The sequence below is a fragment of the Panthera pardus genome, unplaced genomic scaffold (assembly GCF_024362965.1).
Source record: "Panthera pardus isolate Hobbes unplaced genomic scaffold, ASM2436296v1 HiC_scaffold_13, whole genome shotgun sequence".
NCBI lineage: Eukaryota > Metazoa > Chordata > Mammalia > Carnivora > Felidae > Panthera > Panthera pardus.
Window position 1 is genome coordinate 27,324,258 of NW_026526688.1, and position 14,839 is coordinate 27,339,096.

Genomic DNA, 14,839 nt, shown 5'->3' on the forward strand with positions numbered 1-14,839 from the left:
GAATAAAGAAAGGATGTTATTCAAAGGAGAACTAATAAATGAATGGCAGTTAAAAAAAAAAGAACAAGAGTTTGAATGAGAAAGACTGTGCCTAGTACAATACCATGAAACTTCACTAAAGTTAATGAACCTCTAAACTTGAATAAGAGATTGAGTGATACTTTGGGGACAATTTAAGAGAAAAATACATTAAGCATTTGCAGTTGAAATAAACCACAATTGGTGCTTTTGAGAAGGCCAGAATGGCAAACAAGGTTACTACGTCTTTTAGAGATTTTTGTAAACGAAGGACAAAATACATTATGCAAAGAATATAAATGCAGTCATGCACAATAATTACAATGAAGACAAGCCCAGTTCTTATATTATTCAAAAGGTAGTCACTTGCCCTTCTACATTAGCCTTTGTTTTTTAGTTCCTTGTTATAAGAAGCAGAGGTTGGACAGTTCCCAGGTAGGTGTCTCACAAAACTCCAGGCCCTCAGTAGCCCGATGCATTGAGGGGCCAAGCATCCTGATAAGTGTAAGACTGCAGGAAAGTAATTTTCCTTTCACAGATAACAGCATGGTTCCTACACATCAAAATATGCTTTGTGTATATATTCTCATAGCTCTGGGATTGCAGGTAGCATGTACCAGTTTCTTGCACGAAGAGATCAAATTTGTATATTCTCCCTGTTTAAAAAAAAAACCAGGGCGCCTGGGTGGCTCAGTTGGTTTAGTGTCCGACTCTTAATAAATCGGCCCAGGTCATGATCTCGTGGTCTTGAGATCAAGCCCCGTGCAAGGCACTCTTATGCTGAGCGTGAAGCCTGCTTGGGATTCTGTCTCTCCCTCTCTCCCCCTGCCCTTCCCCCACTCACACACACACTCTCTGTCTCTCAAAATAAATAAATAAACATTTTTTAAAAATTGAAAAAAATACAAAAGCCCAATTAAGTGAAGAACTAAAAAGCTGTGCAAATTAGTTCATTTTAGGTGAATTGCCCCCGTGAGAGGCAGGGTTGGGGTTTCTAGTTGTAAGGTTGTGGCAGAGTTGTCTTATATCTCATTAGTAAACTTTTTCTATTTTGTTCTTGTTTCTTTCTTTCTTTCTTTCTTTCTTATTTATTTACTTACTTACTTACTTAAGAGAGTGAGCAAGGAAGAGGAGAGGGAGAGAGAATCTTAAGCAGCCTCCACATTCAGGGTGGAGCCCATTGCTTGCTTGATCCCACGACCCTGGGATCATGACCAGGCCAAAATCAAGAGTTGGTGGCTCAACTGACTGAGCCACCCAGGCGCCCCTCTTATTCCTTTCTGTAGGTGATACATCCATATTCCAGAATTAAGAATTTTTTCAAATTTTTAAAGAAGTCATTATTTGGCAGTTTCTTATAAAGTTTAAACGTGTACTTATTATATGTAGTACCCCTGCTCCTAATATTTGCCCAAGGGAATGAAGATATAGGTCCTTGCAAAATCTGAATTTTTATAGTTACTTTATTCATAATCTACCAAAGAGCTGGCAACAACCTGGATCTCTAGTAGCTAGTCAATGGGTAAGCAAATTCAGGTGCATTCATATAAGGGAATACTGCTTAACAGTCAAAAAGAACAAGTATTGATCTGTCCAATGACATGAATAAGCATTTGTACTAAGTAAAAGAACCCATATTCAAAAGTTTACATATTCTCTGATTCCATTTGTATGGCATTCTAAAAAAAGTAAAACTATAGGGACAGAAATAAGGTCAGCGGTTGCCACGGAAGGGGGTCGGGATAGGAGATTGATTATAGAGGGGCCTGAAGAGACTTTTTGGGTGATGGAAATATTCTGTATCTGGAGGTTGTGGCCACAGGCTGTATAAGTTTGTCAAAATTCACAGGATTGTACATCTAAAAGGGATGGATTTAACTTTACATAAATTATACTTCAGTATGCAAATAAAATAAGACACTGTACGTCCATCTTGTATGCCTTATAAAACATCCCGATAGAGTCTGGTGATGCACCTTGTAGTCAAACATTAATATTTTTGCATTGAAATATATGATAACTAGGTACGCTGAGTAGGTTAAGTTTTGCTGCCAGATGACTTTTTGGAGCCTTTTGGATTTGAGATTTACAAATAAGAAATAGTGGGGGCGCCTGGGTGGCTCAGTTGGTTAAGTGTCTGACTTCAGCTCAGGTCATGATCTCGTGGTTCATGAGTTCCACTCCCACATTGGGCTGTCTGCTGTCAGCACAGAGCCTGCTTTGGATCCTCTGTCCCCTTCTCTCTCTGCCCCTCCTCTGCTCACTCTCTCTCAAAAATAAATAAATGTTAAAAAAAATAAATTGTAGATTGATGACTATGGAAAAGGGACCACTGGAATAGAACAAAGAATATAAAACTATTGGCCTGTTTTGGATCAAATATGGATTTTACTTTTCCAAACCCCTTTTTTGGGAGGGGATCAGCCATTGTGATAATAAAAAAAAATCAGTGTCCCACGTCTCCCAGTCTCACCCAGCTCTCCCTTCTTGTCTTCTTTTTGATGTATCAAAAGGTCTTTTCCTCTGCAGAATAATCTAAAAGTCCTTTCCTTTTTAAAGTATAGGCATACCTTGGAGAATTTTTCATTGGTTAATAACATCCTGTAGGAACACCTTTCTTGGCTTTTAATATCCAGTTTTAGAGAGTGATATATCTTGTAATATACCCTTTTGGGGAGAAGTAGTGTACATTTATTTTTATGCCCCAAATTTAAATACTTACATTTTTAATAACAAAAATCCAATGAAAAGTCTTGTTATGCGCCAGATACAACTGACAGAATGTCAGAGACCTGTATAAATTATTTGAAACTCTACAGAGTGTCCATAAATGGGACACTTTGGACTAGATGTTGCTGGGGCTAAGCAAGGTCATATGACCGCCCACACAGAAACTAAGAGTTAACAATTCGGTTATTTATTTGGGCGCCTGGGTGGCTCAGTAGGCTAAGTGTCCAACTTTGGCTCAGGTCATAATCTCACCATTTGTGAGTTCAAGCCCTGTGTCGGGCTCTGTGCTGACAGCTCAGAGCCTGGAGCCTGCTTCAGATTCTGTGTCTCCCTCTCTCTGCCCCTCCCCTGTTTGTACTCTGTCTCTCTCTCCTTCAAAAATAAACATTAAAATAATTTTAAAAGAAAATAATTGTTATTTACTGGTTGCATTACATGGTTTTTTCGCAGAGCCTTTGTTACATTTGAATGTTATATTATGTTTTTTAAATGTTTTAGGACATCGGTTTGGGTTTTGTGTTGACATGTAATCTGTTGTTATTTTTTATCATTTAAATATTGTGATCTAGGATAATATAATCGTATTTGGGGGCCTTTTTCTTTGAAAATTGATTTTTCTTTTTTTGCAGGGAGTGGGACACTTCCATTTTCTCAAAGAATTGGAAAATTCTCAAATAATCTTTTGGTTTATATCTAGTTCAATGCTTACATGAACTTTTCCTTAAAAAAAAATCTTACCAACAAAATAGAAATATCTATAATTAAATATCAGAATTCTACAGATCACCACTTTCTTCTGAAAGAGCTATTTTCATTTAGCTTCTGTTAGAGTGTCACCAAAATATAGAACCAACTAAGTAAATAGTATAGGTTGACTAAAATTGCTTTACCGCTTATTCTGTAATTCACAGGTGTAGTACGTTTTATAACAGTTCAGTAGAGATTTTGTTTCCCACATAATTTATGTTTTTCCTTAAAGTTTGTTTGGAGCAACATTAAAATTGTATTAGAAAAAGAGCTGAGCAATATTGAGAATCAAATACAGGATGAGAATTTTACAGCTGAAACCCAAAATCATTGAACCCTTCACCTTCCCTTTCCAGATGGCAATAAAATAGAAGAACGTCCCTAGAATATAGAGTGACTTTCCCGAGGTCACACAAGTAAATTGATGGCAGAGGTAGAATCCACTCCAGATCTTTTATCATACAGTTCAGTGTCTTCCCCTATATTTCATACTGATGAAGAAGTTGTTTAATATTTAATAGGGGAAAAAAAGTTTAGAGTTTTGGCATTGACAAATTAATAGTAAGAATAATATGGAAAGTACCTTATTAAAGTAAAAGATGACTTCTTTTTTGTTTTTTTAAGATGACTTCTTAAATAGTCAATAAAACCCCTAGAGTAGCATGGTCCAAAAAATGTTTAACTGTTCTAATGTTCTCTCTGCACTGTCTGCTGGAGGAGACAATAGCCACATGTGCCTATTGAAAAACTTGAAATAAGGCTAGTGCAACTGATGAACAGTTTTTGTTTTTGTATAATGTGAATGTCCGTGAAAGTAAATAGCTATGAGAGAGTGCCGTGTACTGTATAGGACAGCACGGCTTTGAGGTCCTCTGGTATGGACCTTTGGTATGGTAGTGCAGGCGATGTTTAATGTTAGCTAATGTTGACTAATTAAAAGGTCCGAGTTGTAGGAAGCAAAGGAAAATAAAAGGATCTCCACTAGAACAATTCTCTGTTCAAGCCTAGAATTTGAAAGCCCCACATTATTCTGTGTTTAGAATGGAGGTGGAGTGTGTAGTTTCACCATGATTCTAGACTTAATTAATGGTATGGACTTTGACTCCAGTATCAGAATGAGTAGGAAGACTGATAAGATTCAGAAGTAGGAGGAAGGCGTGGAGAACTCTTACAACGTCGTAGTTTTTCTCCAGTTGTCCTGAAAATATTTAGGAAAGATTTCAGAGAGAAAAAAGAATTCAAGAACTCCTGGAGCCATTGTTTATTAAAGTAGAATACCAGTCTATCTGCAAATTGCTTTTGGTGGAAGACCTGTAGCTTTAAGCTTCTTGCGATGAGATTATTTCCCAGTGCTTTAATGAAATTCCTTCCACAGCTACATAGTTAGTTCTGAATTTTCAAAGCTATTAGTGAAAATACAATGGAGTTTGTCACCTAAATTAATATTTTATTCCCCATGTAGGCTGTCATTTTAGCTACAAGAATCAGTTAATCTCTTATATTTGCTGGTACCTTGATGAGAAAGTATCTCTATAAGAATTATCAATTCATGGTACTATTTAGCACTCAGCAGCTCAAGGGTCCCTACACCTGATAACTGAGATGATTGATTAAAGTCTTTACATAGCCCTTCCCTTGAGGTATCTAAAGCAGGAGGAATTAAGCATGTTAATGGAAATGCAGAAAGCATTGATCATTTGAATAGACCTGGAATGAATTTTTCTCATTCCTACTCCCTTGGTCCAAAATGTTAAAACAACTAAAAAGGTTAAGCCCTGTATACTTTTTTTTTTTTTTTTTGTCCATGTTTACAAGCTCATATGAGAGTTCTAATGCTTTAAAATGGTTTTGATGGAAATATTTAGCTTAAATAATATAAATAGGTTTAACCTATTTAAAGCTAGTTATTGTTAACTATTTTTAAAATTGTTTTGGGGCGCCTGGGTGGCGCAGTCGGTTAAGCGTCCGACTTCAGCCAGGTCACGATCTCGCGGTCCGTGGGTTCGAGCCCCGCGTCAGGCTCTGGGCTGATGGCTCGGAGCCTGGAGCCTGTTTCCGATTCTGTGTCTCCCTCTCTCTCTGCCCCTCCCCCGTTCATGCTCTGTCTCTCTCTGTCCCAAAAATAAATTTAAAAAAAAAAAAAAAAAAACGTTAAAATTGTTTTATTGCTATTACTGTTTTGTTACTCTTTGGTTTACATCATCTTGTAGAGCTCAGGTTTGGTTAGTTTGTGCTTACATATTAGCTTTTTTCAGGGCCTGGCTGATCATGAATAATGTTCAGTAAAACCTTAGACAATTCATTTAACTGCCTCGGTGTCAATTTCATTAACTGTAAATGAATATGTTGCAGATGATCCCTTAGGAGAACAATTCTGAAATTGGAGGTGAGGTGACAGAAGAAAGGTGACTTTCAAACTCCATTTCCCTCATTGCATCTAAGAAGATGTTACTATAGGCATATATTGTGAATGGCTTCAAAGTAGACAAAAGTCGTAATTCTTTTTTGGTCCCTCATTGCTCTAAGAATTTGTGATTCTGTGTTCATAATCTTTCCATGCTATTTCCCCTCAACAAAGCCAAATGACTCATTTTTACAAAACTAAGTCTCCTTTGATTCTTTCACTTGCTAAAGAAAGAGCCAAAAGCACTTTTAAATGTTGAAATTGAGATAAGTCAATAATTATGACTCCTATTTATTGATGTAAGTTTTCTTCATTTTTATTCAAAAGGTAATTTTGCCTTCATACTAAGTGAAAAGAGAAGTTTTTTTTTCTAACTACCTCAGAGAAATAAAAGGGGAGTTTCATTTTTAACCTGTTTTGACCGTTATTTTTTAACCTTTTTTTAAACCTTTCTTTTTAACACATTGACTCACACCTCCTGTGTGTGTATACTTGTGTGTGTGTGTGTGTGTGTGTGTGTGTGTGTATTTTTACATATATCCTGGCATTAGTTTACTAAAAAGAAAAAGCAGTTCAGACTTTGAAAAGTAAACTTTGTGGCTTGCTTATTTTTTTAATCCCACTTACTTTATTCTAATCAAAGAAAAATATTTTAAGCTATCTGTTTTCAGCATTCCTGGCTGCTATTATCTTGACTGTAATTGCCTAGTTTCCTTTCCGGCTGATCTATTGCTAGCCTTTATCTGGATGTTATTAAAGAATATAAATGCTCCATAGAGCACCATATAGTCCCAGCCAGAATGTTCTCAGATTCTTTGCTAAAATGACACCAAACCAGTGGTTTGGCTGGTAAGTAAGTAGCTCAGATTTGTTGTCAGCATGTACAAGGGATTCTAAATTCACTGCTCGTTGTTCCTGAGATGTAGCATTTGAAAAACAGCTTCAGCTGTTTATGGATTATGGTCCTTGGGCACCAGATAGTGGATGTTGGAATGTATTGCAGAAAAGCTGATTAAAGTACTAGAGCCTCTAAAAGTAAAAGTAGAAAGTCATTTGTAATACCTGTGCCTGACTCTGTCGGGTGCACTTACATGGTTCCTTTAGAGAGCTTTGGTTTATTATCATCTTATCCATGCAGGAATAACCTTTTTGTAAAAAAAAAAAAAAAAAAAAAAAAAAAAAATGCGCCTTTTGGAGAAAACATTCATAAGCAATACTTGATGAGAAGTTTATGTGGGTAGACTGATTTGAACTTTGAAAATCCTAAATACTTTGCACTCTTATTATCTAGCTTATTAGAGTCTTGTTTCACTACGACTCAGCTTTCAATAGTAGCTACTTCAGTTCCCAATTTTCATGTGTTGTGACCGTCAATCAGGGAATTTACACTGGCCCCAAAGCATAAACTATGTCAGAATTCATTGTCGCTCCCCACCCCCTACCTCTTGGGCCACTTTTCTCCCCGACAACGGTTCACAGAAGTAGAGTCTGGAGATATTTTATATTATTACAAAACTTACAGGTCTTTAAATATACTTCGTACTCCTCTTGTTGAGATATTTCCATATTTCCTCATTATTTTTGAAGTAAAGTTCAAACTTCTTAGAGAGCCGTTCGTGATCTGTTCCTTCCCTACCCATTCCCCTGCAGTGTGAGTGTGGTTTCAGACTTACAGAGCTACTGTTTCCCTTCCTATTGGTTTTTGTTTCTGTTTTACACTGGTTGCCTGCTTCTCCTTCACCCTTTTTTCATTTTACCTGAGAATCGCTTGCTCTTCCTTCAAAACTCTGCGTGCATTTCCCTTCTTCCAGGAAACCTTCCTTGAGCCACAATTACCCTGCCTCTTACTAATCTCAGTCAGACCAGCCTTTAAGCTGTTTATGACTTTCACAAGATTCTTTTCATACTCTACTGGGACCTTATGTTTGTCTGGCTCACTTAAGAGACCAATACTCCTTGAGTTCAAAGATGATACTGGGGTCTTTTGTGGGTCTGAAACTGGCATTTTCAAATAAATGTTTGTTGACTGACTGAATGACTTCTAGAGATAATCTCATAATTTGACTTACTTTGGCCCTGATCCTTAAGGCATCTGAGAGTATGGTTTATGTCATATTCCTCACAAGGAGCTTTTTAAATTGACTCACTCACTTCCATATTGCCACCTAAAATGTGTAGTAAAGGTAGGTCTTTGGCTTTGGGAAGACAAGAACCTTATTGGCTAGGAGATACAGTAATATAAATCTTAACATTGTCAATTAGCCAAAGAATGTGGAATACAATACATGGGAAATTGGAAAGACCAACTCTATGATGAACGATGCATTCTAGCATATCCATGTAGATTGTTGAATCTGTGACTTTAGTGGTATATAAAATTTCCTTAGGAGGGAATAGATATTTAATGACTTCTTCCTTATTTGAAAATAACTGTTTACAGTTTCTAGATTTTAAGGTAATCTTAATATGAGAAGCAAGACAAAGTTTAAACCAAAAGAATATTTGCCAGTGATGGGCTATAGAATTTAAGCATGTACTTGGTTGTCCTTAGGTGTCTTTTGAGTATTTGCATCAATATTCTGCATTCTGTTACAAAACAGAAACAAAATGCAAAGAAATCCATATTTATAAATGATAAGATGTTTAGAATAATTTAAGCTTAATTCTTAATAGAATTGTAACATTTTCATTTAATCTAAAATTTTATTTCTTCAATGTATGGTTAATATTTGCTTTCATGTAATTATTTGCTTAGACATTTTGTACAATTATTTCTCTAATGATATAGCAAACTGACTCAGCACATTAGAGCTGAATCATAGTCCTGGCTCTTCTTTTTATTTATTGAATAAACAAACACTGTATTGTTAAAATTCTTTGTCCTTCAACTGAGTTTGCAAAAGAAGCTTGTTTGTTAGATCTTGCATACTCTAAGGAATGTGTATCAAAGGTTTGAAATTATATACCTGTTTTTCAGTCTGCGATATTTTTAAAGAATAGAAGGGAGCAAAATTGTCCACGTCTCAATAGTTGGCTATCTGCTTACTCTCAGAGACCCCAGCCTCCTTTTTTAAAAATAATTTTAAGGGTTTCTTGTTTACTAAAATTTGGTATTGAATTTGTGTAAAGTCTGAAGATTGCAGCATGCTAGAATATTTTTGTCATCTAAGACTGTATTCACTGTTTGGGTTTTTGGAGCACTGCCTCCAAGAGGTTCGTAGCATTTGGTACGGAGTTCACGTATTTCTGGTCTACAGACTTACCCTATTGAGGCAAAAGCTTCATGATGCTGATGTGTTTTTTTCTACTGCTATAATGCTCAGCAACGGTAATTAATTAAAAAAAAAAAAAACTTTCCATGTCATTACAAATAAAACTGAGGTTTTTTCTGAAGGCTAGTAATTTGTACCTTTAAAGAGCCACATTATTTTGCTTTTGTCTCAGAATGTATTATGCTTCACAAGTATACTGTGACAGCCTGAATAGGAAAGGGGGGAGGGGACATTGTCTTCAGCTGGCATGCTGTTATCAGAGGGAATGTGTTTCTGGACACGAGATTTAGCATTCATTGGTTGTCTGAAGAAAGCTATTTCATCTGAGGATTGGACAAGAAGCTGCGTCAATTTGCTGCCCGTCTCCAAGGCACTGGTGATGCTGCCTTCACAAGCTGGCTAACGTCACGGCTCCATCACCCAGCGGGGTGTGGACTCTCTTTTTCTGTTCTTCTCTATTTAATTCTCTATTTGCTGCCTACTGCATTTCTTAATCTGTCTTCTGCCAAATGCTAACAGCATGATATTTTGCAATCATCTAGGTGAATACAAGAAAGACGAACTCCTAGAAGCTGCTAGGTAAGTGATTCCATTCATTTTAAGTGAGTATAATGCATGTAAGGGAGAAAAGGGGGAGGGCAGGTGGAGGACTATAAAAATTATAACATGTTATTGTCTCGCTTGGATTTTACGTGATAATGCGGCTGAGACCCTATACTCAATCTCTATATACTTTGTTTTACATGATGTTTATTAAATGATAGAGTTGTGCAACATGGCAAAGATTACAAGGTTAATTTTATTTGGAACATTTCTCAGGGTACCTGCAGACCTTAGTTGCCCAGCTTTTCGGATGATCTTCGTGGAGTATTTAAAAACCTATCTGTTCATTTTTCTCAGAAAATTTTTCTAGCAAAGCTTGCCTGGGGAGCATAAAGTAAATGTTAAAATTCTCATCCATTTTCTTTTGTTCTTGGTCATTTATAATTTAATTAGTTAGCTTTATTCATCATTTTGTATGTATTTTTAAGCCCAGTGTTTTAGAGCACTTATCAAAATAAAGTTTGTTTGTAATTAAGAAGGTGACTTGATGCAGATAAATAAAACCATTAAAAATGTAGAAAGATGTACTATCCAAGATGTACCGCTGTATGATGATTCACAGGAATTAATTAGGAATGTGTTAATTTAATTCAGTCTACCAAAAGAGAGTCATTGAGAACCATATACAGGAAATCAAAGCAAGCCTATATTATTTTCCACTCTTCTGAAAAATATCCATAAATATTCATGAGAAGCTCTATAATATCATAGGAATTGACTTACTACCTTTTTACAGGAGTGGTAATGAAGAAAAACTAATGGCTTTACTGACTCCTCTAAATGTGAATTGCCATGCAAGTGATGGGCGAAAGGTAAGTTCTTTAATATCCCCCTTCAACAATTTCTTCTTGCTTTATACTGAAAATTTTTGAAGTCGGCATATATGTGTATACACACATATATGTACATATGTACATACAGCTATTTTTACTGGCATCTTTTCACCATAAAATGAAATGCTGCTGTATCTGTTATTGGCAGTTGTGACATATTCATAGAACTGATGAAGCATGGGTTTTAAAGCCTTTTCTCTTAAATGTCAGACACTGAAAGTTGTTTGTTAAATAGAACTGCAGCTTTGTCGGTGATTAAAATTATAGCAACATATATTATTTTTTATGTATGATCATGGAAATTGGAAATATTTGTTTATGTCCTATTTTTACCTGTCTTTGTTTGGATATTTGCATTTTTGATCTCCTATTTGGCAGCGGAAGATTTGCTTGGTAGATACCAACACTTTTTCCATTTAAAGCTGAGAAAATGCTAACAGTTTTTAGATATGTAACAGCACTGCTTTTTTGCTTGTTTTTTTTTTTTATTATTATTGGCTAAGTTTTTTATCATGGTCTGTTGAAAGAAAATAGACTAAAGACGAGAGAAATATTCTGCATTAATTTACAGTTGCTACAAATGTAAGGTATATATAAATGTACAGCTGAGTCTTCGTTACATGGTTACATGCTCTGCATTCTTGCCGAGTATGGGCCGAAATGTATCCCTTCACAGCCTTTGGTAATTGACTGCAAAGTTTTGCAGGGATTTGCCTAATAGATATTGAAAAATAAAACACTCTGTATTGTAAAGCCTTGGTTAAAATGACAGCTCATATTTTAATGATTAAGGATAACTTTTGTATTTTAAAAATGTAAAATATTTTTGAAGTTACACCGTGAATGTTGAGGAACATCATTGGTGTCTAATATTTAAAGAATTAGTTTCTTTGAAATTATTTTATAGTGAAAATGTGCTATGGGAAATATCAGGATGGACGGTACACCCCTTAGATATATATAGTGTTTTTATAGTGCCTCTACACATTTTTCCATTCCAATGAAACCCATATAATAGTGGCAAGGAACCGAATCCTCTCCACAGAATATATGTTATTTGTTATTATAGGTGGTTTGTATATTATTTCATGTGGCCTGTTGAGCATTCAGTTTCTCTGGATAATCTGGGGACAGACTTCTACTTTAATGGAACGTTAAATTATTATACATATATCAAGCTATAAACTAGCAGAGATTTACTCAGTATTTGTAATGACTTTTGGGAGACGGTTTTAAATGATAACTGCTCATTTTTTCCCTTCAATTTTGAAGTTGCTTTGGGGATTTTAACATTCTTGAGTTACTTGGAGCTCCAGATTTTGTTTGGATCCTCTCAGTAAATAAAGTGACTTTTATCAGTGTGCAGAAGAGGGCCTTCTTAACTATGGTGACTGTAGCTCTGTCTTCAGGGTAGAGCTCGTCTAGAGCCCAACCTGCTTCAGTTTCCATAGTCGTTTTAATATTACAGACTTTATGTGCGATGGCTCTAGCAGGAGCCGATTCCTATTCCAGCCTCATTCTCCCATCGTCAGCCTTATACCTTACCAGCCCCATTTGTAGCTCAATAAGTCATAATAATTAAGGAGCACGAACACTGATAATTAACAAATTACCTCTTCTCCCTGCCTCACTCCCTGCCTAACTACATAAACTCCTTTATTTTTCCCTTCTCCCCAAAGGAGAATACACTTCCCTCATTCCTTTAGCTGGAACCAATGTATTCCTTACCCAAATTCCTGGGGCTCCCTTTCTGTATTATTCTATGGCATCTACCACAGAGTTTTTTCCTCTATTCATCCATTAGCTCTTTGTATTTTGCCCTGGACCAAGCCTGGTACCTTGCAGGTAGCCAGAATCTTAGGATATGACTATGCTCCCTAATAAACATAATTTTATCCTCTGACTGAAAAATCATCTGTGCTCTTTTCCATTTAGAAAATGAACTCAGAAGTGTGTGAATAGAAGATTTTATATTTTCCATTATTATGTTATTACTAGTATTATTTTACTAATTTATTTTTGATTTATTATATCATGAAGGAAAGCTATATTTTAATGTATAGAACATTGTTAAGAACGTGTTTCATACATTGTGATTTTGCTGTAGGATTCATACCATATAAATAATGTAAGAATTCTCCAAAATGGGCTCCTATACTTTTTTAGATTATTAGTTTGCTCAAATTAGATAGAAAAAGAAAATTAGATGTAAGCATTTATTAGGTTTTCGTGCTATGCATATAACATAAAAAATCAGTCACAATTGTTCATCAGTATGCAAAATGTAAATAAAATTTCATAATTAAAATTTAATTATATTCATATTTACATATCACCCTTATTTATGGCACAGAATAGTTCTTATTAAATGTGCCAGCTATGGTAAAGCCACAAAGTGGCAAATATTCTGGGTGCTGATGGAGATTGGGATAAGGTCCTTTAGTTATGACAGTATCTTTTGTTTTCTTGTTATTGGTGTCAAGAAAATGTGTAAGGAAATCTAGCTGTGAAATTACAAGTCTGTCTTAGGTATTTAGTATTTTTTCAGGCCATTTGCCTGTGTTTATCTACAATTAGGAAATTAGATTGTATATTAACAATAAAAGGATAAAGGTACTTTACATATATAGTAAGTTAGGTATATAAAGTTTTATTTCTTGAATTTGCATGTTAGAGCACAATACTGAATCAAACTTATTTTTAGCAGGTTTCTAAATGACTGTATTAATGCTTAACTGAATCCTTGTCTGTCTCTGTTTTTACTATGATTCCTGGTTTGTAAATTTAAAAAGCCCATGGAAATGTCAATTTCATAATGTTTTTAGAAAAGAAATGTTCCTTATACGTTAACTGGTAGGTGGAGAATTTGCCTTGGATATATGCGGGGGTTTTAGACTACAGCATTCCTCTTTAATGCAGTACATGGGGTTATACAATGACAATGTAACTTTTCAAAAGCCTCTTAATTCTATACTGTCACTTGGTGATTATCTAATTAGGTAATATACGAGTCGTTTGTGTTTTTATTTCCCATAGACATTTGTTTTTCTAACCTGTAGAATTCTGAAAATAGTGAAGTACCAATAAGGTTTTAAGTAATTTATGTTGTTATTTATGCTTTTATTTTTCATGTAAATCAAAGTGGAGCTTAGCTACTCTAGAAATTTCCAGTTGTTTTTTTCCCCAAAAATCAAAGATAAAATTTTTTTGTAATTTTTTGTTCTAAAATGCCACTTTTATACACTTACATACACGCTCAAATGATGGCCACTTTAGAAACATAGGGGCATAGATATAACTTATTCTTCAATCTCCTACCCATTATGACTAGACAGAACATTCTACAGTTCCTTATTTTGAACTACAGTGAAATGCAACTAGATATACTGTTCCCTTTCTAGAATTCTTTTTTCCTATGTTTTCAAGCTTAGATTTGTTGTTCTTTAATCTCCCTTTACAGTATTTTCTGTCGAGGTTTTTTATTAGCAATTAGCCAAATAATTGTTTACCTGTAACTTTAAGGTGGCCGTGGTCTCTTGTTTTTCAGTATTAATTCTCATAAGGATACTTTTAGACAATGAATAAAAAATATTTGAATACATCTCAAATTATTCCCATACTCAGCCCTCTTCAGAGTTCTCTTTGGTCCTTCTTGTATCATTTCCCTTTCTTGTCTGCCTATCCCCTTTCAAAATAAATGTCCTACATTCATCTCCTCCTTACAACAAGGGAATAGAGTTGAGCATTACTGTATGTATTCCTAAATAGGAATATATATCTTTGCATGCATGTATGGTGCCTAATGCTGCTATGATTGTATGTCACCAAATAATGAAAGTAACTAATATTTGACTGGTAATTTATTTTTATAAAGTATTCAATATAATTTCTGGTATTTCAGGTTTCTTTGTGCTCCTTTCACCCATTAGGCCAGCACTTAGTACTTACAGCCTATAGGTCACTGTGCCAAGTGTCATGGGAGAGAAATATGTGTTTAACGGTATTGGTTCACAAGGAACTCGACAACTGATAGAATGATTAAGACATCATCCAGTATGAAACATTAAAAAAAAAAAAAGGTCATGCTCCCTTGTGGCCTCCTTTGTGGGGCGCCGAGGTGACTCAGTCTCTTAAGCATCTGATTCATCTCAGGTCATGATCTCACAGTTTGTGAGTTCAAGCCCCACATCGGGCTCTGCACTGGCAGTGTGGAGCCTGCTTTGGATTCTCCT

General features: G+C 35.4%; 1 protein-coding gene across 2 annotated transcripts in view; it reads left to right on the forward strand.

The window, feature by feature from the left end:
• TNKS (tankyrase) overlaps positions 1-14,839 on the forward strand; it is a 209,866-nt gene that overhangs the window by 100,837 nt on the left and 94,190 nt on the right. For both annotated transcript variants that reach the window (XM_019466806.2, XM_019466805.2), the window contains exons 4-5: positions 9,714-9,750; positions 10,511-10,586. In XM_019466806.2, the coding sequence (XP_019322351.2) occupies positions 9,714-9,750; positions 10,511-10,586 (113 nt within the window). The remainder of the gene's footprint in view (positions 1-9,713; positions 9,751-10,510; positions 10,587-14,839) is intronic.